This window comes from Bacillus rossius, chromosome 5, assembly GCF_032445375.1.
Source record: "Bacillus rossius redtenbacheri isolate Brsri chromosome 5, Brsri_v3, whole genome shotgun sequence".
Taxonomy (NCBI): domain Eukaryota; kingdom Metazoa; phylum Arthropoda; class Insecta; order Phasmatodea; family Bacillidae; genus Bacillus; species Bacillus rossius.
Genome location: NC_086333.1, coordinates 38,679,132 through 38,704,165, shown reverse-complemented (window position 1 = coordinate 38,704,165; position 25,034 = coordinate 38,679,132). Strand labels below are relative to the sequence as shown.

Genomic DNA, 25,034 nt, shown 5'->3' with positions numbered 1-25,034 from the left:
TCTTATCAATCCAATAATTTTGGAAATACAGTAAGTCCTCGGTTTACATCGGGGTTACGTTCCTGAAAACCGCGACGTAAATAGAAACGACGCAAAATGAGCCATGTTTCATGCCACCGGCCGGCCACGGCCCAAGGTCGGCCGGAAGCGCTGGCATACAGACGTGACAACGGGCAATTTTATCAGCAAATGACAACCGACAGTGTGGGAAACAAGTCCAAGTACTTCTCAGCTTTATAGAATGGTTATTTAACCAGCTGCTTTATTACCTTAATTGATTGAAATATAAAAACAGATATATAGTACATACTGTACGTAAGAGCAGGAAGCGTCCCTCATGTTGTATGATAAGATAAGGCGGTGAACGTGTAGCTTACGCTACATAGCATAAATTAACTACCGAAGGAAACAAAGAATTATAAACGAATTATATACGGTGTTTTGGTTAAAATAAAGATTTACGGTCATTGTAAACGACGTTATTGTGAATCGGCGACAACTTAAATTGAAACATGAGTACTCAAACATTAGCGACGTTAATCCGAAACGACGTAAATCGGTACGACGTAAATAGAGGACTTACTGTATGTTCAACACAAAACTTAATTTCAGTTGCACACAACCCAAAATGTAGAAATTTTGTGATTTATCTATTCTATTTTCTTTTCTCCTCAGAGCATGCTTCGGAATCTCAGCCATTCAGTTCATCATTTTGGGCAGAATTTGACAATTTGGCGTCATCACAACACCCTGCTGTCAACCAGGAAGTAGAGGAGTATTTAAGATGCCGCCCAACTATAGCACGATCAAGTTGTGCACTCAACTGGTGGGAAAGAAACAGCTGCTTTGGCCAGACAGTACCTGGGCATTCCAGCTACCGAAGCCTCTAGTGAGAGAGTATTTTCATGTGCGGGAAATATTGTTACAGCACATAGGGAGAAACTTACTACCGACCACGTCGAATAACTGATTTTTCTTCACCAAAACAGAAAAAAACATTGAAGTGAAAAACGTTTTTAAGATATTATTATTACTATAGCATTTAGATTTATAAAGAAAGATTTAAACTATTTAAGTTTAATTTGAAATGATTCCTTTGATACTAGGGTTAAATATCATAGTCAAAAATTTGCTCTTTTTTTATTATTATTTTGATAACATTTTCCCGATCCCGTCCCGTTTCCCAAAAATTTCCCGCAGTACAAAAACCTATTCCCGCACACCCCTATTATAAAGGAATTTGTTATACGATCTTTTACTGTACATATACGTATTGATGATAGTAAGTAAAACAAAAGGCTGCAACTAAAACATTCAATATTCTTCTGTAATGTTCATGTGAAAATTAAAAATATGAAGAGGAAAAAAAGTGTAACTAAACATTTATTTCAAATGCAATGTCCAATATTTTATGTTTTTACATTTTCGTTAGTTTAGTTATTTTTATTTTTGAAGTATTGTGCATTAATGTACAAAATTACTCAAATATTAAATCAAGCAATGGTGATTATTGGAACTAAACTACATAACATTTTAACCAATAGGAAAAAATTATTTGATTGTGTAGTTTAGGTTTATTTTATATGGCAAAATATTTTCAAACTAAAATTTTACTTTTTTCTTTGTCTTATTATTTCAATACTATTAATATGAAACAAAGAATAAATATTTAATTTATTCAGACTTACAAATTTCCTTATGATGTATCTCTGTATGCCTTTATCTATGTATGTAAGATATTGGAATAGAAAGCTTTTATTTACTTTACTTTGAAAAAACCATACATAGAAACTAAATAATTTATTTTACTAAGTATGTAACAGATAAAGTTTTCAAATAAAAGCCTGAACTAAATCCATATGACATGAATTCTAGATTTCATTGAACTACGTGAGGTAATTGAGGTGAATTGTGCTGCATTTTCTGTTTTGCTTTGCATTTCAAAGTTACAATGTGTATTGACTTCCATTTGGCTTCATCACAAAATAACCCAGTTACCTCATTCATATTTAGTGTAGCATTTTTTTTTTTTTTGCTTTACAAAAACCAACATAAAAACTGGAACAGAGAACTGAGGTTCTTAATGTTAAACCAAACCAGAAACAAACCAACCAATAAAAATCAGAACCACACAGCCCTACTAAACACTGATATTAAAATGTATTTAAGTACATATAATAACTACCGTATTTACTCGCATAATCGTCGCAGCAATTTAACCAAATTTTAAGGAGAAAAATTGAGGTGCGACCATTAAGTGAGGAAAAATTGAAAAAAAAAATTTTAAGTATATTTTTTTGTAAATCGCGTGAAAATGCTAAATTAAAGAAGTTAATATCTAGGTACATGGTACCTATACGTAATATTTATTTACAATACGCGTAAAATAAACTAAACAACTTTTGGTTACAAGAAGTTTGGCAAAATAAAAATATAGTACATATAAACACGACATTGCGAAAAAATCAATAAACAAAATACATTTATAAAACACATTCAGTCTAAACACTAACCAAGTTTATCTATTCATTGTCTGAACTAAATTCTGATGTATCAGATTCATTTGCTGGGACGTCAACGTCATCTTAGTCGCCGCTATCGTCACGTGTTATTCAAATTGTCTTTTTGTTTTCGCCAGTCACGAACATGTTTTTCACTTACTGAAAATTCTCTTTCCGTGGCCCGATTTCCGTGCTCTTCTGCAAATGTGATTACGCACAACTTGAAAGCGGCAGTATACAAATTGTATTTACCCATATTTTCACAAAATGAACTTTCTCAAACTCTGCAATTACCGGTACTTTCCACTCCAATGCAAAAGAGATAAACAATGGCATCACAGCATCTTATCTTCCACACACATTCCTTCCTCCCACACGGCCAATTAGGACATGCCGCTCAAGGTTGGACCAATGAGAAGCGCCACACGCCACGTGAAAGCAGGCTGTTCCATTGTGTTTACGGCTGTTCCGATCGCGCCACACGCCACATGAAAGCAGGCTGTTCCATTGTGTTTACGGCTGTTCCATTCGCGCCTCGCGCCTCAGTCGCCGTCAATAAATTAGGGTGCGACGATTATGAGGAGAATCTTAAATACCAAATTCATTACCTCAAACAATAGGTGCGACGATTAAGCGATGGCGACGATTATTCGAGTAAATACGGTACTAGGTCTGACATTAATAGAGTTGATTTCTCCTACACGTAGTATCCAGTATGCTAACAAACCCCTTGAAAGAAAGCCATTTCGTGAACCATTACATACTTTAATTCGTTACATTATGTCTCTCAAGTCAATGCTGATCATTCTTTACTGTTAATAATTTTGTTGTTTTGCTTACGCTTACACTCAGTTACATTACTTCTAAGCACTAATGGTCAACATGTTTTGAAAGGGTATAGTGGTATAGTATACGACGGGAGTAAGCCACTGCCCGCTGATATGCAATCCCTTCCCCCATTTCCCTTCTTGTCCCACTTACCTCTCACTCTCAACTCCTGCGCTGACCACTCCCAGGTCTTCTGACCTGTATAATACCTACTATGTATCACACCCTAAAGTTTGGAAGTACAGAGGTGGCTGTGCAAGAACCATCAGAGGTGCTTTCCTAATGCCATTAAAAATTATGAAATGAATAAATTAATAAATACATTGATTAATGAACAGTACTAAATGAAAACTGTCCCTGAATGAATGAAATAGGGTGTATAGTGCTGTAGATATTGAGGTCATTAGAGTAGAGACGGATAGCAATTTAAATGATGAGGTGAAGCAGTGACATGATGCACTGGCGAAGGATACAAAAGTATTCCTAGAAAATCCATAGGTTCACTGCAATGTACTCCAATTTTCCTACCAGCAAAAAATTCTAGATTGACCCTGCTTGGAATCAAACTCGCATTGTCTCAGTAAAAGGTGAGTGATCAGACCACTAAAAATTATAGCCCTTCATACATTATGAGAAGAAACTAAATGAAGAACTTATTTTTGTATGTCTTATTAGCATTGAAAATCCTTACATTTTTATGCTTATATCTATTTACTTACCCTTTGATTTCTCAGATTTCCGGCGATCCCTATCATGATCTTCACTTCGTTTATGGCTGTCACGATCCTTTGATCGACTCCTAGAAAAAATGAAGAAATATTTAAAAATTGGTTTAGTTATATTCTTATGTGACTGCAGAGTTACTACCAATGTGATGAAAAACTAAGGAAATTATTGTAGATAGTTATTTTGATACTCACTACATATAAAATTGTAGCATTTCCATAATTTTACTCTTTCACATAAAGATGTACATGTTATTGTTATTCATGTTTTTTTTTTAATTTGTGCCCTTATACTAAGCACAAATATAAATGCGTGTAAAGTAAGAAAAAAGTACTGATATTTTTAGAGATGGCTTAAAGATTAAAAGTAGGGATGGAACGATTCCAATATATCAATTCTCGATACCCAATTCTCGATTCCCTATCGATTCTTGCTCCACTTCTGCATACCTTAAGTTCAATGAAGAAATGAGATAATTTTTCATACCCAGAATTCCTGAGACATTGGGTGCTGGCTTTTGTAGCTCTCTACGTGTGCTGTTAACAATCAGTATTACCTCTGATGCAATCACAGTTGCAGAACTAACAGCAAGTGTAGCATGGTTGAAAATGCTCAGTAGGTCAGACACATGGGCAAGTACATTCCATTCTGCAGTCTTCAATAAACGCAGTATGTTTCCCAAGATGTTTTTTTCATGTTTGTTGTTGTTTTTGAAGCACCGCCTCACGAAATTTTCATACTACAAATTTGGCAAATTGCATAATTGTCATCATTTGGATCAATAAAAAAATGCTCCCACACTTCACTTGACATGATTGTAATTAATAAAAACTTAGTAAACACTCGGAAGTATAAAATGTTTTTAAAGCATTTTAAACAGCACAGTACAAATACTTCCAGATATACAACAATTTCGAAGTGAAGTCGCTGCAATCAATATAACTTACTTAGTAGGTACGTGTTTACGTTTTGCCGATGCTACTTTCCTTACGGTAGTTGATTCGGGGACCACGTGCTAGCTATCTATTACTGATTCAGTAAAACTGAACGCGCCAACGACTATTTGTGATAAAATGAAAGCGCCCATTTTTTTTTCTCGTAGCAAACTGTTATATCGTGCCATACAGCATGGCAGCAAGATGTAGCAGTGTATTTACTCCATGGAGATATACTCTATGGCTACTACATCTTTGGTATCTCGTGATGTCATGTTGCTATGCTAAGCCAATCATAACCTTAACACGCCTAATATATAATATTTAAAGCCGGCAGTAATAAGTGTAGCTATTAACAGTTGGGGCAATTATAAGTACATAATCATTTAAAATGTTTAAAGGTATGGTACATTTGTACGTTACGTTACGCAGTTTTATTATGTTATTGGTACGAGTCCTCGGCGTTCATATTTTCGTTGCGGCGAGGATACAATTAAATTTTTATATTCCTTTTTATTACCAATAATTACCGTGGAATATAAAATGGTTACTGTATGTAAATCAAAACAATATGTAGTTAATTACGGGTATATATTTGTTAGTAAACAGACCTGTATAACTGATTTATGAACAGTAATGGGCAAAAATCTTCACTAAACTTCCTAATGTTTAAAATTTGCACGGAAAATTATTTTAGAAAGCATATTATGCTGGTTTTGGCATTTTTATTTCAGTACCACATATTTTTTGTATGTTTGTAAATAAATTGAGACACAAAGATTAGGTTAGGTAATCGAAAATGCAAATAATCAACTTTTTCCCTGTTTCTCAATTCTCGATTAATTTCACAGAATCGATTGGTATCGGGGTATCGGAGAATCGATTTTCCCATCCCTAATTAAAAGTAGTAGTAAAAAAAGTGAGCCAAAAATTCTTTCTAATCTTCAAATTTGACCTGTACAAAAAATATGATGATAAGCTGCACAAGTTTTATATCAGTTATTTTCATCAAAAGTTTTAATTTAAAGCTTTTTCAAATATTCTTCGATCGTGATTGGTTGAGCCAACAAACATATTCTTCAGGCAAAGCATACACGACAGACCGCTTAAGGTGAGAAACGCCCGCGCTGAATGTATCATGCAAATAAATCCGCAATTGATAAGCAAAATACCCAGCATTTAAGGAATCGTGATCATCATTAGAAATGACATTTGAGAAAGCTTTGGCCAAATTTTTCACCTTCACCCATTCTCCACACACTTTCTTGGCTGGGTCGAAAAGTCTATGTTTTGAAGAACATCATGTAGCGATAGAAGGCGATACAGCTCTTTGGTCCCACCCAGTTTCATAAAACATCCTTATGTTGTTGAAAAATTCCACTTGTTCAGATGAGGATATTATGTTCTCTGCTAGGAATGTACAAGCTGAATGACCAATGAATAGAAAAGCATCAGAAAGTTGGTTTTGTTGTTCAAAATTGAGGTCCGATTACTTTTCTGTACAACACCAAACTGAACAAAACTGGCAATTTTTTGCCGCAGCAGTACACATATCTCACTGTACAATTTGTGCAGGTATTGTTGTTCTTGCTGGAACAGTACATTAAACTTGGCAAATCGTGGCAGAACTGCTTGAAGGAAAAGAAAGTACAATTTGGTTTAATTTGAATGCAGTGTTGTTCTGATTCGTTGAAAACATTTCAGAAACTGCCATCTTTTAATTCAAAAGAATCAAAATATTCGGTCAAAGCTGGCCATTGCTCAAGTAGACGATTCACACACTGCAGCATGGCCAGCCATCTGGTGAAAATGGGCACAAAATCTTAGGTTGGTTTATCTCCCAAATCTGTTGTACATGTCTAAATTCATCTTGGCATTTTCCAGATGTTTTGATGATCATGTTTTTGTTATGAAACAATTTTTTAATATTTTAACGATAAATATAGTTAAAGAGTACAAAAATTAACTTTACTACATTTTTTTATTCCTTAAATGATATTATATGCAGGAAGCATCAATAAACCCAACATTTCGAATGGAAAAATTAACATAGAGATGTATGGAAGTGATCAGGGAATAATTATTTAAAGTTATAAACGGAAAAACGTATTATGCAGGAATGTCTTAAGGAAGTTTTACTGTATAAACTGAAGTGAGGCAAAAAAAAAAAACTAAATTTAAGTTGGCAAAAGGCTGCTGGCGATTAAAATTGTATGCTTTTCAGCATCATTGCTGCTTATTTGTGGACTTTTACGTGACTAGCCATTCAGTTTCCTTACTTTTCCATGACTTTTGGGACTTACGTGTCCTGTAGACATCCTGTAGTATTACAGAACCGTAGTTAATAATAAATGAATTTCCAAATAAGAATAGTCAAAGACTTTCCAAAACAGACAATTCACATAACATTCAGTCACTACATGAATATTTTTAGGTCTCAGTATGCGTGTAGAATTTCTGAAAATAAAAAAGAGAGATTTTATTTCACCCATACAACATAAAGTGTAGCTCTACATATTTTCTTAGAAGGGGAATGGACTATAAGGGGTGGAACCAAAATTTATTAATACAGTACTTTTATGATGAAAAATACATTAAGCACCAACCTGTGAATATCATTTCCACGACTACTCTTTGCTGAATGGTCTTTATCCTTGCTCGGGCGACGAGAATGGCTTCGACTGCGACTAGAGCTGCGACGATGATGAGGTCTCGGGCTCCTGGTAGAAGAATTTCATTTTAGGAAAGGAAGTTAATAACAAGCAGTTAAAATTCTATTACTACTGTATTTACTCGCAGAAGGATAACCCCTGCATGTGGGTCACACCTTTAATTTTGGGCAAAAAAAATCTAATACTTTTACCAATAGGATAGCCCTTGAAAAATTCTGTCTTCACTAGAGTTCCATTGATACAAGTGACGTCTTTGTTTTTCATGTCTCAGCTTATTGGTGCATGAAAAATACAGCACTAGTGTTAACCCTTGCTTCTCTTTTGTCTGTTTACTACAGGAGGGTATGAGACAACCAACCCACTTCTCTCTCTCTCACCCTCTTCCCATATTTAGGACCACTCCAATTCCAGCACTGCCTAACAAAAAGACAAAGGAGAAGACTGCTCTTTTTTATACCCTTGTTTCCCTTTCGTCTATTTTTTTTTTTTTACCCATCCTTTTGCAGCTGAGAGAAACGGTGGCAAGCTACTTTTATTTTGTCAGTTCCTTCTATAAAAACTAGCACTCACATTATCTGTAAACTTGTGCAGAGCTGGATGAATATAGAAGGTGCACTTATACACACCAACAATGGCTCCAGTTTTGTCACGGAACATTCAGTTGAAAGCGTGGGAAATCTCATGCAAAAACAATACTTTTTGAGCACACCTGTCAAGATAGAAACATTAATTGTTAAGGATGCCAGTTCACAGGACATTTACGAGATGGAGGGAGAACCATCAAGTCACATGGCCTCAAGCACACACGTGTACACACTCTCTCTCTCTCTCTCTCTCTCTCTCTCTCTCTCTCTCTCTCTCTCTCTCTCTCTCTCTCTCTCTCTCTGATGGTTAATTTTTATATTTTCCCCTCCTCTCCTTGCCCTCACAGCGCAGCAGACACATCAATTGCCGGCGCTGACCTCGCCCATAGCACAAACGACAGACCAGACATAATAACTAGAGGTACTCGAATTTCGTTAATGACGAAATCGCGAAATTTTACTAACGATTTTGGAACTTCATTCTAAGCACTTACAAATGTGTTTCCAAGCGCCTATTTTGATTTTACAGCATTTCGTTTTCACGAAAAAAACTGGCGATGCCGCGAAATTCATTACTATTCGCAATATTATTGTTGTTTCACGAAATATCCGCGAAATGTCAGAATTTTAACGCAATATCAATATTAAGTTTCACAATACTTTTACCGCAAAACGTATTCATTTAGTAAACAAAAACATCGTAAGCCATGTTTATTATGAGATACGCCATAGATAAGTTGAAGCAAAATAAATACCAAACACTCGGCCTGAAAGCGGCAACCATTTATCAGCGATCCTTGCGGGATGTGGATGAAGTTAGCCGTTTGGCCATATTCGTTTCCGTTGCAGAGATACTTATCTCTGTTCCGTTGTTGTATTGTTTGTAAATATAATAACAGAGAGGTTATGGGATTTTAACGTCGCAATACGTCGGGTCATGTGAAATGACCAAATGAGGTTTCAAAAGATCCTACGTTCCATGTAAATAGTTAAAAGTGAACGAAAATAGGTAGTTGCGGTTTGTTTTGTTTGAAGTTTACTTGATACTTCACAATGCCTAAGGTCGTATCAGTGTTTGAACGAGCTAAAGAATACGAGCATGAAGGATTCATTGGTTTTAATAAAGAAAAGTGGATAATGATGTGTAAATTTTGCAATACGGTAGTAGATTGGAAAAGGAAAGATACTTGTGAAAAACACTGCAAACAGCAAGCATCTCATTTAGAGAAGAAAAAATTCAAACATCACCATCAGATTGTGGAGTTAAAAGGCTGGAGGATAATATTGTTCTCCATAAACAAGCAAAGGAAATTAAAGTCAAATTTGCAAGCTATACAGTGCATGCATTTGTTTCTGCAAATATTCCCCTAGAGAAGCTAGATCACCCAGCTATGAGGGAATGGTTAAATGAATACATGAAAGGTTAGTCAAGAAAAAATGTGTTATGGTTCTAACATCCTCATGTGTATGAAGTGGAAATGTTATCTAGTAGATTATATACACATTACTTAAATTTCTTTCTGTAAGGCACATACACAACACTGCAATATATATTTTTTTAAGCCAAAGTAAAAAACTTGCATAAATTTGTTAAAACTAAAAATTGTCATAAAACGTGCAATCCATATGCGGTAAATACAGAAATATAAATGTCACCACACACCTGGATCTTGGTTTTGATTTTGTTCGAGGCCTCTCTTCTTCCTGTTTCCTCTTGCGATCATCCTTCACTCTGTCTCTTTCCCTATGATCACGGTCACGATCTCGGTCCCTGTTTCTTCTGTGATCATCATTATCCCTGTGCCGCATCCTTTCCCTGCGCTCTTCATCACGTTTCCGTTCTTTCTCTTCCCTTGTTTTCAAACGATTTTGCTGAAATTAAAAGAATAAATATTTTTTATTAGAAACAGGTTTGAGAATACGATAAGACATTGAACATATTTTTTTTTGCATAAATAAAAATGATTTTACATTTATCTGAAACTACAAACTGGAATTTAAATATTTAATAAAATCTACTTTATATTTTAAGATTCACACTTCTGTGGTATAAAACTGATGATTATTATTAACATACAAGTTTATGAGAAAAGTGTTTGATTAATGCTCTGTTTTTCTGGAATGAATTGTAGCTTTATTCAAAGGTGCATGTGCACTTAAAATAATTACAACATAGTTAACTTTATTTGAACAGTATTTTGCTACCACTAAGTACAGAGTCTAGAAGTTGACAATTAAGGCACAACTGTAATCAATTTTATATGGCTTAAAATTAAGCATTAACACTGGCTAAAATGCTTCAAAGGGGTTGAAGAGACTAAAGTGCTTTGAAGGGGTTGCAGAAAGTATCTCAAGGGTTACAGCCCAGTTCAGAAGGTGTAGTCCATAACTGTGCATAAATTGATATTTTAAGTAGGACTGTGCAGTCCTAGTTTTTATTGGTCAGTTCTGTTTTAAATCAAGAATATTGGTTCTTGGTTCTGGTTCTTATAGAGCAAAAGAAAATCTTAGTGCTACACTAAATATGAATAAGGTTAATGGGTCATTATTTGATTATTAGCATCAAACCTTGAAATAGGTAGGCCAATCATTGCTTGCATCAAAATCTTGATGGCGAAGGTACATACTAATTTTCTGGTTCAGCATTTTTGGCATTCATATGTATATATTTTTCTAATGATTCAAATGTAATTTGTTCTTTATAGTCTACAGTTTTAACATATTTTGTTTTATAACGTTAACACATTTCGCTTGCATGACTTGTTTTACTGTAATTGGCTTTTAACACACGAATGGCCAGAAATTTTAAAATTTTAACCAGCAAAAAACAGTAACACCAATAGGGGAGGCCGGGGTATTAAGATACAGGGGTTATAAGAGACAAGGGCAAAATGTCACCTTAAATATCAATAAAAGTAAGTTTAAAAATATGAAATTATTACTTCAACATCTTTAATTTATTATTACTTACCTGCTTGGTAATTATTTTCTTGATTTTTACTTCATAAATGACATGCAAAAAAATGTTTACTTTAAACTTAACTTAAAAGTTCGCAACTATTTTACAAAAAAAAACCTTGTGTAAATTTCGTAAGATTTTTGGAAGTGATATGTACATAGCTTTTTGACTGAGATTATGACATTTGATATAGAATTTGTGAAGTTATTCAAAACCTTCTTATTTTACTAATTCTGGGCATGTCTCTTATAACCCCAGTTTAAGATTTAGTAGGGGTAATAATAGACACTGGTCTCTTATTACCCCGTCAGAATTATTTTCTTTTGTTTCAGGTCTGTTTATTAGAAAACTAAGTGAACTAACAATGTAAAAGTGAAAAAAGTGACAACAGTGAAAAGACAATTTACACAATGCCAAGACATTATAAAAAGAAAAACATTCTGTGTCAGTTTGACCCTAAGGACATGAAAAAAGCAATTTTAGAAGTAAAGAAAGGAGTGTCAATAAGAGCAGCAGCAGACAAATTTAATGTTCCTGTATCAACTTTAGGCAAACATTACAAGAACCCTGAAAAAGAAATTGGAGGCGGGCGTAAACAAGAAATCTCAGAAGATGAAGAAGCAGATATGGCCAAATATTTAGAAGTGTGTGCAGTTCACGGGGAAGGGTTAACTAGAAGTGAAACATTGGAGTTAGTGAAAGAATATGTTGAGCACAGCAAATTGAATACCAGATGGCACAACAGTAAACCATCTTATGACTGGCTCAATTTATTTTTCAAAAGACATCCTCACCTGAGAATTAGAAAAGGTGAAAAGTTGAGCAACCAACGTGTAAGAGGAGCAGACCCTTTCGTAGTTTATGGCTTCTACCAAGAGGTCCAGAAACTGTACGCAAAAGAAAAAATAACAGAAACAGACCGTAGTTATGTTTACAATTGTGATGAGACCTCATTTTCACACGATCCCAGCGAAGTTCGCGTCATAGCTAAGAAAGGTACGAAAAGAGTTTCGAAGCATATAGCAGGATCAGGCAAATCAAACACCACTGTACTAGCATGTGGAGCAGCAGATGGCACAAAGATGCCACCATTCATAATCTTCTCGGGAACGTATGTATGGAGTACCTGGATTCCAAAAGATGACTATCCAGGCACAGCATATACAGCCCAAAAAAAAGGATGGATGGAGGGCTCCATTTTCGCAAATTGGTTTTCCGAATTGTTTCTGAAGCACATCCCTTCAAAGGAACATCGCAATGGCAAGAAAGTAATCCTTTTCTTTGATGGTGTTGCATTTCATGTGAGTTATCCTCTCATTAAAATGGCTTATGACAATGATGTGATCTTGATTAAACTCCCACCTAACATGACACATTTCATGCAGCCATTAGATTTGACAGTATTTAAACCCCTGAAAGGAGCTTGGAATACTCTGATGGTGCAGTGGAACAGACTTCACCCTGGCACTCCGCTACCCAAAGAAGAGTTTTCCAGAAACATTAAGAGACTGTGGGAGGAACATTTCCCACCTAGACTTTTGATTTCCGGATTTCTTCATACTGGGCTCTTTCCTGCAGACGCAAGCAAATTTCCTGAGGAGGCCTATAACCCCATAAAACTTCAGAGATTCAATGGGATTGAAAAAGCTAAGGCTTCACGAGTTTTACCAGAGACATCTCCCAGTGCACCTAGACCTCCGCCTGTTTCAACTTCTGTTCTGTGTACGCACAAATCTACGGTGGAAACTGCAAGTACTCCTTGGCCTGCTTCTCAAAATGGACCTTCAGCAAATTCAGATGTATCTGAAGCTCTCCATACTTCAACTGTCCTTGATTCTGCTGAACAAGAAAGAGAAACAGACAACATAGGTGAGATTTTGGCTTCTCCACTTTCAGAAGAAGGTCAACCAGGGTGTTCTTCATGGTCAGCAGAAGATCGTGTGCAGCATCAAACCAAATTTGAGAGTTTCATTCGGTACAAACTTACTGAAAACATAATGAAATCCACACCGAAAGTAGGCCTTACAGGAAAGAGGAAGAAAGTTTCAGAACAAAAGGGTGAAATCCTGACATCAGTGAAGGTCATGGAAAGGATTAGAAAGTCTGAGGAAAATCAAAATAAAAAGAATGAGAAGACAGAAAGGAAGAAATCTGGAAAAAAGCAAGAAAGTGACAACTCAAAGTCTAAGGTTACAGTACGCAAGAAATCAGTTAGGCCTAAACGGAAATCTGCAAATTCATCCTCTGATTCTGAACTTAGTGATGATTTACCTATTGAAACGGATGAAGACTCGCCATTACGCCTTGAAGAATTAATTTCATCGGACGACAGTGTGCCTGAAGAATTTCATCCAAGTAGTGTTGTTCCTAGACTAGAACTGTACTATGCTGTGTACTACTATTTGGACTGGTACATTGGGCGAGTTATTGACTTTCCAGATGAAGGACTTTGTAAGGTTAAGTTCTTGAAAAAAGAACTTAATGGATTTAATTGGCCTCCTCATGATGATATACAAACAATAACATCTAAATACGTGTTCTACGGACCCATAAATTTAAAGGGGAATGGTCCTTTCCAGGTTACTCGAAGGGAGTTACAAAAAATACGTTTGGTGTACAGCAAACTCAAGAAAAGTTTCAAAAAGTAAGCTCAAACTAGGCCTGGGAAACTTAGTGCAAAGTTTTTTTTAAAAAAAAAAGAATAGGCCTATTAATTTTATAAGCCTAAATTTTATATTGCTAGGTCCTATCTTTTAATATGACTTTCATTTGACTTATCAAGTTACATTAGGCCTATTAGGCATGCAGTATACAGAATCTTTTTATTGTAAACTGAGCTAAGTTTAGGTTACAAAAGAGTTTACAATCTTTTTAGATGTTTGTTTACTATTTACTTATCATTTGACACTATAATAGTTAACTGTAAGGTACAAAATAATTTTTCAAATAAAACTGTTCTGTATTTCAATGACAAAATGCCCTATTTTTGGTATGTTTTTGGAATTGTCACAAAAAATTAAATATCAAAAGTACTTATGATTTTCATTTGATAAGCATATGTATTGATTCTGTACATTCCTTTGAACCTTTAAAATGGGGGTTATTGCTTGTTTGCTATTTGTTATTAGCATAAATGAATTTTAGAAACCATCTTTCAGAAAGCATTTTTCATTCTAATGTATTTTGAGAACCAGCACATATATTTTTTATTTCAAAAAATTGGGAGCTTTAGAATTTTCTGAATATGTCTCTTATATCCCCCAATCATTTTATACAGTGTTTCTGTGGACAGTGAAAGGTATGTCTCTTATTCCCCCTGATAGGGTAATAAGAGACACCGGTTTTTATAAACTTTCAAAAAAATAATTTCACAGTAAATTGTTAATGGAAAAATTTCAAAATAATTGAGAAAGATTCACTTAGTTTGTTGAGTATGATATAATTTTATTGAAGACATAAGACTAGAAATAAATCTAATATAATTTTTTTTTGTCTCTTATTACCCCTTGTGTCTCTTTTTACCCCGGCTTCCCCTATATGAAAGAAACTGAAAGATGTCATTGTTTCAACGATGTTTGAGCCATAACAGTTTGCTTTGTTACTATTTGAAACTACTTAATGGTTAAAGCTGAGATCATAGAGGAAAATGTGTATAGAAGCCAAGCAGTATGAGCTCCAGGAATTCTAATTAAATACATATACAATGCTTTAACAAAGACAAAACTTAACCAAATTAAGTTATGGCCAAAAAATTGATGAAACTAAGATTGCATCTTACAGTTCCTATTTCTCCTCAAATTCAATGTAACTATAATTTATGACTTACATTTTATGTGCGTTATTACACTGAGAGACAGTCTCACTGAAAGAATATGTTTGTTTACCTATACAGCATGATAATTGTATCGCTACGCTAAGTAACAGAAACATACAAAAAATACCGTGATTTCAAAAGTCTGTTTCGGGTCTAATAATTTGAAGGATACGAGACTGAAAAATCTGGAATCCACACAGGCCTTGTTTTGAGTCACAGAACTGATAAGAGAATTTATTTAGGGTTTCAATCTAAAAAGTTTGGCACCCAATGTACTAACCCCATCCAAATAAATTAAATCATAGCCATGTCATACCCACCGTAATCTCATCCAGTGCTGCCTTCAATCGGGCATACCCGACATGCTGTTTCCCCATTAGGTGGTCATCGATTCGTTGTTGTGCATCTCCGACTATGAGGAACGCCCCACACACTTCGCACACCTCCATCTGTTTTTCCTGAGCTGCTGCCAACTCGGCCGTCTGAAAGAAGTAACATTACAAAAAATGAATTAGCTAACAGCCAAAAGGACTTTTCAGATTTTCCTCATAATGCAGTACAACTACGTTGCCATTACCTGCTGCCAGTGACTGTTGTCATTGCTGCCTCTCAGCTGCTCGCGCTCATCCTTCAACTGATCGCAGAGCTTCATAAGGCCCTGTGCCTGCTCCACCTGCCCCTGGGTGCCCATCTGTTCCGCCTCCGCCACCAGCTTGTTTATCTTCTCCGTCAGGAACGATATCTGCTCCTCGTTGCGCTGGGTCTGGGCTGGGGAGAGGGTCACCTGCCGGGCAAACAGTCGCAGCGTGCCTCAGGGCTACTCCTGCACTAGCTCATACACACCAAGGGTCACTGTCTCCTTTACATCGAGACACCACATCACACTGCAATGAATCACTGAAATAATGAATGGCAAATGGAATGAAGAAAAAAATAACACTGGTAAAAAATAAGTGTCTAACCTTGCCAGGACCACCTGGATGAGTTGAGACCACTAATCCAACCCATTGAAAAAAAATATATATATATATATACATGGAATACATGTTAAAGGTGCTTCCTAATGATCACACAAATGTTTGTGTAAACTACCGCATAGCGATGTTTCTTTATTCACCATTGCTTGAGTGTGACACTGACGTTTCATAATGGTGGTTTTTGGAAATAGTGAAGTTTCTCTGAAATTTTTATGCAATAAATCACTGCTCTTTAAAACATTCACTTTGTCTATTCAAACTGGCTTCAAGGCGAACTTAAATCAAGATGTCTTCCTAAGGCTCCAATGACCAAATCATTTTTTTTTTTTAAATGACATTCTATATTAGACATGAGAAACAGGGTGTCCAAAAATAGCTACTGAACCAATTTCTGGACTTTTTCAGAACCTTTTAACAAAATTTTCTTAAGCTTTTTTTTTTATCAAACAGTGATTTTTAAACCCCAGATATATATCCAAAATTAAACATGTAATATGAACTTTTCTACTATTCGCAGGAAAGTACTGATTTTTTAGATTATACAGCTAAAACAATTTCGGAGATAATTTCTACATACAACAAACTGAAGTGAGGCATAAAAAAATATAAGTTAGCAAAAGGTTACTGGAAATTTCATAACTTCCAGAACCATTGCTGCTTTGGTGACTTTCGTGACCAGTCATTCTGTTAAGTTAAAAGTATTCTAAGGAAACATCCATTTTTAGGACCTTAAAGCAGTCTTGAAATCCGAGAAACACTTCATTAAAATTCAATTTGAATGAAAAACTCCCAATAAAAACCAAAACAAGCAATTATCAATCGCACCATCTGTCCAGTGTACAGGTTGTAAAATGAACAAAGAAAATTGGGTTAGAAAAGAGAGATTTTTTGATAAGTATAAAAGTATAAAAGGTACCTCTATTGTAAAATGAATTGCATCCATTCATGGAGGTTAACAATTTATCCTTTTTAAGATATGTACTACACATTCATCTAGCAAAATAATTTGCTATTGTCTCAAGAATCATTTGCTGCCATCCAAATTTGTGAAAATTGACACTGTCATAGGAAAAACAAAACAACCTGGTTAATACTAAAAATCATTTTTTTATTTAAAATGAGAAACAAGTACAAAAGATAAAAGTGCATAAACTAATAACATTTTTAACTTTTAGAAATAAATTATTGCTACACGAGGCAAGTAATTGTGAACTTTGTTCTGTAGGCTCACAGTGAAGTGAAGCAACCAATTAGACATAGTAGCCCATGGTCTTTACCATTCATATACTGCAAATGTAGCTAATGTTCTAATAAGAGACAATCAAATTAACTTTTTTTTAGGTTTTATGTAAAAGTAATACGTCAAAATATTACAGTTAAGTGATCATACCATCAACTTATGAATGCAGTAAGATAAAATTAGGGCTAGAAATAATAAAGCCCACAGAAAAATTATTTTTGATGAGTAACTGAAGAGATGAAGTTATGTTTGCAAATGTCAAGTGTTGCAGTCATTGTAGGTTAGGTTGCCCTTATTGATTTAGATATACAGTAAGTCCTCTATTTACGTCGTACCGATTTACGTCGTTTCGGATTAACGTCGCTAATGTTTGAGTACTCATGTTTCAATTTAAGTTGTCGCCGATTCAAAATAACGTCATTTACAATGACCGTAAATCTTTACTTTAACCAAAACACCGTATATAAATTGTTTATAATTCTTTGTTTCCTTCGGTAGTTAATTTATGCTATGTAGCGTAAGCTACACGTTCACCGCCTTATCTTATTATACATCATGAGGGACGCTTCCTGCTCTTACGTACAGTATATACTATATATCTGTTTGTATATTTCAATCAATAAAGGTAATAAAGCAGCTGGTTAAATAACCATTCTATAAAGCTGAGAAGTACTAGTTGGACTTGTTTCCCACGCTGTCGGTTGTCATTTGCTGATAAAATTGCCCGTTGTCACGTCTGTATGCCAGCGCTTCCGGCCGACCTTGGGCCGTGGCCGGCCGGTGGCATGAAACATGGCTCATTTTGCGTCGTTTCTATTTACGTCGCGGTTTTCAGGAACGTAACCCCGACCTAAACCGAGGACTTACTGTAGTATAGAGTAAGAAGAAACAAAGTAATGCTAATAAAATATGCTATTTAAAAATTATATAATTCCATTTTGGGTAATGTGGTACGACAAAGCAGCTATTAGGTCCCATTAAAACGCCATATAACCCTATGTATTTGTAACCCAAAAGAACAAAGTATTTTTTACCTGTCCCGCCAAAAATCTTGCTACTACGAAAGAAAATAAATATTTTTCAGATGCTTTCTGTAGAATTGTAATAATTTTCTATTTGCTTCATAAGTATATTACGGTTCTGACAAATAAACAATACTACTGCCATTTTACAAATGACCTGAGAACGATGTACACACTTGGACACACTTTGATACAAGTGTACCAAAGATGAACAAAAAAAAACACTTTGGTTGGTCAAGCTACTAACTTTGTTCTAATCATCATATATAAAATTTGTCTCCCTCTACACTCACAAAAATGTACGCCTGGGTTCTGTGAAAATATGTGATCACTGCCATGTTACATTCACTTACACAATTGTACATCGGAGTTCTGTGAAAATGTCTTATCATTGCCATGTATGAATGCTGTTATAGTTTTCATGAAAGTGCTACGAAAATTAAATCTGTGGGCATTTATGAGTGTTGTTTCGTAAATTTGTCAAAACAAACTTAACTGCATGTGTTTTCTCATTTAAAGGAAAATTGTGATGGATTAAATTAATTTACTGATAAATTAGCTAAGTATGGTTGAACAAACCATTGCACATTAAATTTATGATGATAATTCACTTTAATTAAAAAAAGCAATTTCTCTTGCCACAAAACTAGAAATTTTGCATGCTATAAACCCCAGACAGGAAAGAAGTCAGATTTTGCTAATAAATTCTGCATCACAAATACCACTCTTTCAATTATTCTTTCCCAGTTGTGAATATTTACAAAATGTTAGTTGTGATTTACAGTTTACTTGTTCCCAATTTTTTTTACTTAGTTTATGAATATACTGCTTATTTTCTTTATATATATTTTCTGTGGAGTACTAAATATATATATATATGCTGGCATGCACTACCATACCTCATTCAATTTTTTATTATAATTTATTTGAAGTAGGTACACATACACTGACGTCTGCCGGGGCTTCGCCCTGAGCCTGGACAGGCTCCGCTCCCTTCCTCACTTTTCCCTCCCGCATTTCACCGCGAACATGTGTTCGTTTTGAATTGCGCGCCAGGACCTCCCTCATGAGGGCGCTGTAGAAGCAGTGCGACGGCCCCTAATTATGTACCTAATTAATTATTGTAACGTTTTATTTTTAGCCCCAGTGGTTTTATGTTCAAGCCAACGTGCTCTTTTACTTAATTTAAAAATATATTCTAGTTTTACAGACGTTGCGCGGACGAATCCGCACGGACCGGAACTTGACCTCAGTTGTGATTCTTTTAAGTCTCACGTTAAATAATTACAGAAGTGTTAATGGTTTTTAATTAAGAGTACTGTGTTTTGTAATTAAATGTGTTTGTAATTATGTTCACTTTAGCCGGGGCACGGGATCATTAACTAACGTAACGGTTTTTGTACGGTGGAAGTGCGCCATTGCGAGGGTAGTGTAGCCAGTTCCTCTTCAACAGCCATCGAGAGTAGACACGTCGGCACCCCGGGGGCCGCAATCTTTGTGCATCTGATCAAGTATTTTCTGTTTTATAATTTGTTCCTAAATAATTTCAATCTCTAGCCCTCGGGGCCACACTCGGTCGGTGGGACGTTTAATTAAATATTTATATAACTCGTTACAAGCTTCTTTGTCGCAGTTCACAGGAGACTCATAGCGCATGGCCACATGGTTGGCCCATGCTTTACCTAAGCTGATCCGTGCCCAGGCCTTTTACTGTTTTAATGGAGAACGTGTAGGGAGGCGTGATTTATGTTATTAAACCTAAATTTTAACCGAGTCGTGAGTTATATTTTACGTAATGAGAATCCAACCTTTGTACAAGTGTGGTGTGCCCGACGCCTAGAGCGGGCCAGGTTTGGTGTAGATCGACATAAGCGAATCAATAGGGCTGGTAACTCGTCCCACATGGGTCACATCACGCCCTGAGAGAGAGTATCGGCCGGGGTCCACGTGCCCATTTCACGTGGTGGCGCCCATCTAAACATCTTTCCCCGTGAAGCAGTCGAGAAGATAGCCCTCAACACAAAGTATCTCTCTATATCTCTCTAACTCTATACATCTCTAATTATATATGTATATCTCTGTACATCTATGCTGCTCTATCTACATGTATATACACATCTATATCTCTCTCTCCCTCTATCTCTCTATCCTACCTCTCTATCTTTCTTTATCCTAGCTCTATCTCTCTTCATCCTATCCCTTATCTCTCTATCTCCAACTATTTTTCTTGATATACTTATACCTCTATCTATATATATATATGTATCTCTATACATCTATATATCTCTATCTCAATCTCTATGCTGCTCTAGTTCTCTATCTCCCTCTATCCCCCTCTATCACTATCTTCTCAATCACTCTTTTATATTTAATTCAATTCTGTCATGAGTGCGCACTCATACAACAAAAATACATGAACTGCCACTAACTATATGAAATATGTACACAAATTTGTTGAAACGATTCAGACACCACCTATTGTAAAATGCTTGCACTAACTTAATAACCTTTGCGGGCATTCTCATAACAACTAACAACTCACCAAGTTTCATTGCAATCAGATTTTATGATATATTGGTATATAAACGCATAAGGGACAAACATTTATTTATATATTATATCTATAGATATATTTTCCTTTATACGGTTACAATTAGTTTTGCTATCCAATTGCTAACCATTTGACTTCAATTTCAGAACAGACACCATTCCATAGACTAATACCTCCGTGGATATGACTAGCACGCCACACATTGTACATTATCTCACCTAGACAGTAAACATCCTCATGTTTCTAAGGTCAAGTATTCAAAATTTCATATAGATCGGATGAACGATGCATAAAAATTAAATGGAAAAATATCATCAAGTATAATTAAATTCTGCTTAAGGGTTAACTTCATTGAAATTGCACCTAGATAGTGATCTTCCTCATGTTTCAAAGGTCAAGTGTGCAAAGTTTCATCTCAATCGGATGAATGGTTTAGGAACGTATGAGGGACAAACTGACATCGGCCGGGGCTACGCCCTCCCTAAGCCCGATGTGCCTCACGCCCCGCCCTTGCAGGCCCGTACTCCCACCACCACCACCCTCTATGACCCGGGTGTTTCAAACCACCCGCCGTAGTGTGTATGTATGTGTGTATGTGTGTATGCGTGTCGGCCAGCGCCCACCAGTGTGACAGTGCTTCGCTCCCGAATGATGCCCAGCGTGGACGAACATTCCCGAGGCAGACTTTATTTAATATTAAATTAATTATGTAATTTTATTGTTTTCAGCCAGTAGGCTAATTTAATTAAGGGTTTATGTACGTTCATTTATTTTCCGGTGGCACGCTTTATTTAAATACATGGTAATAGCCATTGGCCATCAACAGCAGATTTCTCCGCCCTGATGATGCCTGCTGCAATGCAGAGCACCTGATGGTACAACCTGCCACCTACGATGCAGCTAACCTCACGAGCAGGGAAGGGTTCCCACTCTCTTAATTCAAGTAATTTCCCTGGTTTCCCCTGATCCTTATAACAGTTTTTCCCTTTCTTACAGTTCTACCTGGCAAAATAACATATATACACTTAATAAAAATTACTATCAAAACACAATTTGACGAACATACATATTAAAATTTGACAAAATGTTTTCTTACACATTACGCAGTTTTGCACAGTTATTTTTATCACTGTGTAACCAACACTTTCAGGCTAATAAATATAACAAATACATTTGTTTGATAAAACTTTGAAATGACACATTATTGATTGTGTTGAAACTAAAGACTAGGCCTATAGATGTATAAATCTGCATCAAATAAATAGCCAGTTGTTTGTATCCCTTACACTTTATTATGTCCACCATCTTAATCTAGGCAAGTGCTTCCACACACTAGGGAAGGGCCTACGAACTAAGTGTGCTATACAGTAGTATCGCGACCTCTATGGACAGGTTAGTACCACAGTCGCCCATAGATGGCAGTTACGAACATTCGTAGCTAACATCATAAACTAATCTGTGATAATATCAAAGTGTTATGTAGGATACGGACTATAAACAACTTAGTGTGCATTATGTAACCTGTATCCTGTCCAATAAGATGTACTGCATTAATAGGGTTTGGAGATATGTAATGTAAAGACAGATCAGGGACTAAACTGTGACCTAGTTGTATATTTAACCCTGACAAACTTGTCCTGGCAGAGATCATTACCCAAGAACAATCTGAGGGAATAAACCTTAACCAGTGATCACAGAATAATTATTACTCCTTCCTCTCTGAGCAAGCAACTCTTCGGAGACAGCTGGCCCACCCCTCTCCCTGCTAGCGACTCCTTTGGGAGACTGCTGGCACCCCTCCCCTCCATCATCACATAATCAACACCTACGACTCGTCTACTTAATTAATGTTATAGAAAATTGAATACTGATTAATATCAGCAAATGAATTTATGACATTACCATAATGTGTAGTACAGTAAGTCCTCTATTTACGTCGTACCGATTTACGTCGTTTCAGATTATCGTCGCTAATGTTTGAGTACTCAATCTTCAATTTAAGTTGTCACCGATTCACAATAACGTCGTTTAAAATGACCGTAAATCTTTATTTTAACCAAAACACCGTATATAATTCGTTTATAATTCTTTGTTTCCTTCGGTAGTTAATTTATGCTATGTAGCGTAAGCTACACGTTCACCGCCTTATCTTATCATACATCATGAGGGACGCTTCCTGCTCTACGCGCGGTGATGCAATACTACCATCAAAGGCGGCGACAGCTTCCATGTGTGTAGGAAAGGAATCAGAAAATGTTCAAAGTGACTCGGAATAAATTGACAAACTTGTCACGTCTTCCTTTTTGGAATTCTATTCACAATGTGTAGTGTATTCAGAGCTTTTTCATTTAAAATGTTACGTAAAATGATATAATTTATATTGTTTGCGACGTAAATTTAAAGTAGTGTTTTTCATGAAAAATATTTTACATTGATTTTTATTAGAATTATTCCCGTACGTAAATTGTAAGAATTGCGCCGCGCTATTGTATAACCTCTTTTAGGTGTTTATTACTTCATGTGATTATTTTAAATCAAGGGCTCTCAATGTTTGTCATACTTATAGTACTTTTATTGTATGTATGCATTTCTTTTGACTTTGTTCTTACCAGCCTCCAAAAGAAAACAGTTGTTTTTTCCCGCGAATGACTCAAAGTAAAATCTGTGTAGCGCTAAACCACTTTGTATCCTTACACTTTGAATGCATTTTGCGTTTATATTACGTACAGTATGTACTATATATCTGTTTTTATATTTCAATCAATAAAGGTAATAAAGCAGCTGGTTAAATAACCATTCTATAAAGCTGATAAGTACTAGTTGGACTTGTTTCCCACGCTGTCGGTTGTCATTTGCTGATAAAATTGCCCGTTGTTACGTCTGTATGCCAGCGCTTCCGGCCGACCTTGGGCCGTGGCCAGCCGGTGGCATGAAACATGGCTCATTTTGCGTCGTTTCTATTTACGTCGCGGTTTTCAGGAACGTAACCCCGACGTAAACCGAGGACTTACAGTATGAGAAATTAATGATACCCTTTAGTACTTAGATACTGACCACTTCCCTGTGTTTTGCATGTTTTGAATACACCTTTGGTTTTCCCTATCAGTGGGAACACTACCAAGATAATTTATTAGACAATGGCAATCTACTTTTTGTGACAGTACAGTGTCTTATAAACACATTTTTAAACTAAGGTCAATATTTTATATTCTACTCATTTTATCCTAAAGGTCCCATTCCAGATCTTTATTTTATATTTATGTTCCACAATGTGAAACTTACCGACTTTTCTTTGTGAAATTTGTCACTCAAAAAGTCTTCCAATTACCAACAGCAGGTTTCCCAAACTTAGAGCTTTATCAAAACTTGTGGTATGCGGCATTGCCATGCAACGTTGCAGTTTTGGATAAGCAGTGCACCCTGCTTTATCAAGACATATTTTATGAAAGATTGTGCAAGTTTTATTAATATGGTACATCCAAAACAATGAAACACACTCCAAAAGTAATGATTTCCGGAAGAAAAATACACATGATCGTACAATAGGGCCAAATATAAGCTCACCAAACAAAAAATTAGCCACCCTAGATGCACACACAGATGGCATAGTGAATGAGTCCCATGCTCAACCACATGCGCACTGCCTCTACGTGAGCATAAGGCAGTAGCGATCAGTGAGACACTGATGTTTCAAGGGGGCAGTGTATATGATAGGTAGTAAGGATGTGACAGTGGCAAAAAGGGGCACACATGTTTGGCCATACCCATGGCCATACATTGTGTGAAGTTGCTGGATTTGTTGGTGTTTTGCAGCAGACTATTCATGTCTACAAGCAGTGGTGTGCTACATGTATCGGAAAAACATCCTGACAAGAGGGACCGGAGATGCGTTTCACGGCTTGTGAATAAAAATCATTTCCAAACCTGAACGGAATTGCTACAGTCAGTCAATGAAGGTCCATCCCAACCTGTTTGCAGAAGAACATTGTGATGGGAACTGCATACAATGAACATTTGGAGTCAGTCACCTTGCAAGAGGCCATTGCTCACACAGGCACATAAAACTCCACGTCTTCAATCAACTAGAAATCAAACTTAGACAGTAATGTGGTGTGACTAATCATGTTTTTGCCTGTATTTAAATGATGCACGTTGAGTGCACTTAAGACCAAATGAAACATTTCATCTTGGATGTGTGCAAGGTCAGGTTCAAACCGGAGGTGGG

The 25,034-nt window shown here is 36.1% G+C and overlaps 1 protein-coding gene across 7 annotated transcripts in view; it reads right to left on the bottom strand.

The window, feature by feature from the left end:
• LOC134531725 (luc7-like protein 3) overlaps positions 1-25,034 on the bottom strand; it is a 97,245-nt gene that overhangs the window by 54,529 nt on the left and 17,682 nt on the right. For 5 of the 7 annotated variants that reach the window (XR_010075075.1, XR_010075076.1, XR_010075073.1 and 2 more), the window contains exons 3-7: positions 15,597-15,803; positions 15,340-15,501; positions 9,910-10,118; positions 7,597-7,710; positions 4,049-4,128 (exon numbers count right to left, since the gene is read on the bottom strand). Coding sequence is in view for 2 of the 7 variants with exons in the window: in XM_063367566.1 (XP_063223636.1) it covers positions 4,049-4,128; positions 7,597-7,710; positions 9,910-10,118; positions 15,340-15,501; positions 15,597-15,803 (772 nt within the window). In the remaining 5 variants the exon portion in view is untranslated. Of the gene's footprint in view, positions 1-4,048; positions 4,129-7,596; positions 7,711-9,909; positions 10,119-15,339; positions 15,502-15,596; positions 15,804-16,912; positions 21,324-25,034 lie in introns of those variants that run through there. The other 2 variants (XR_010075077.1, XM_063367567.1) reach the window with 1 other exon arrangement.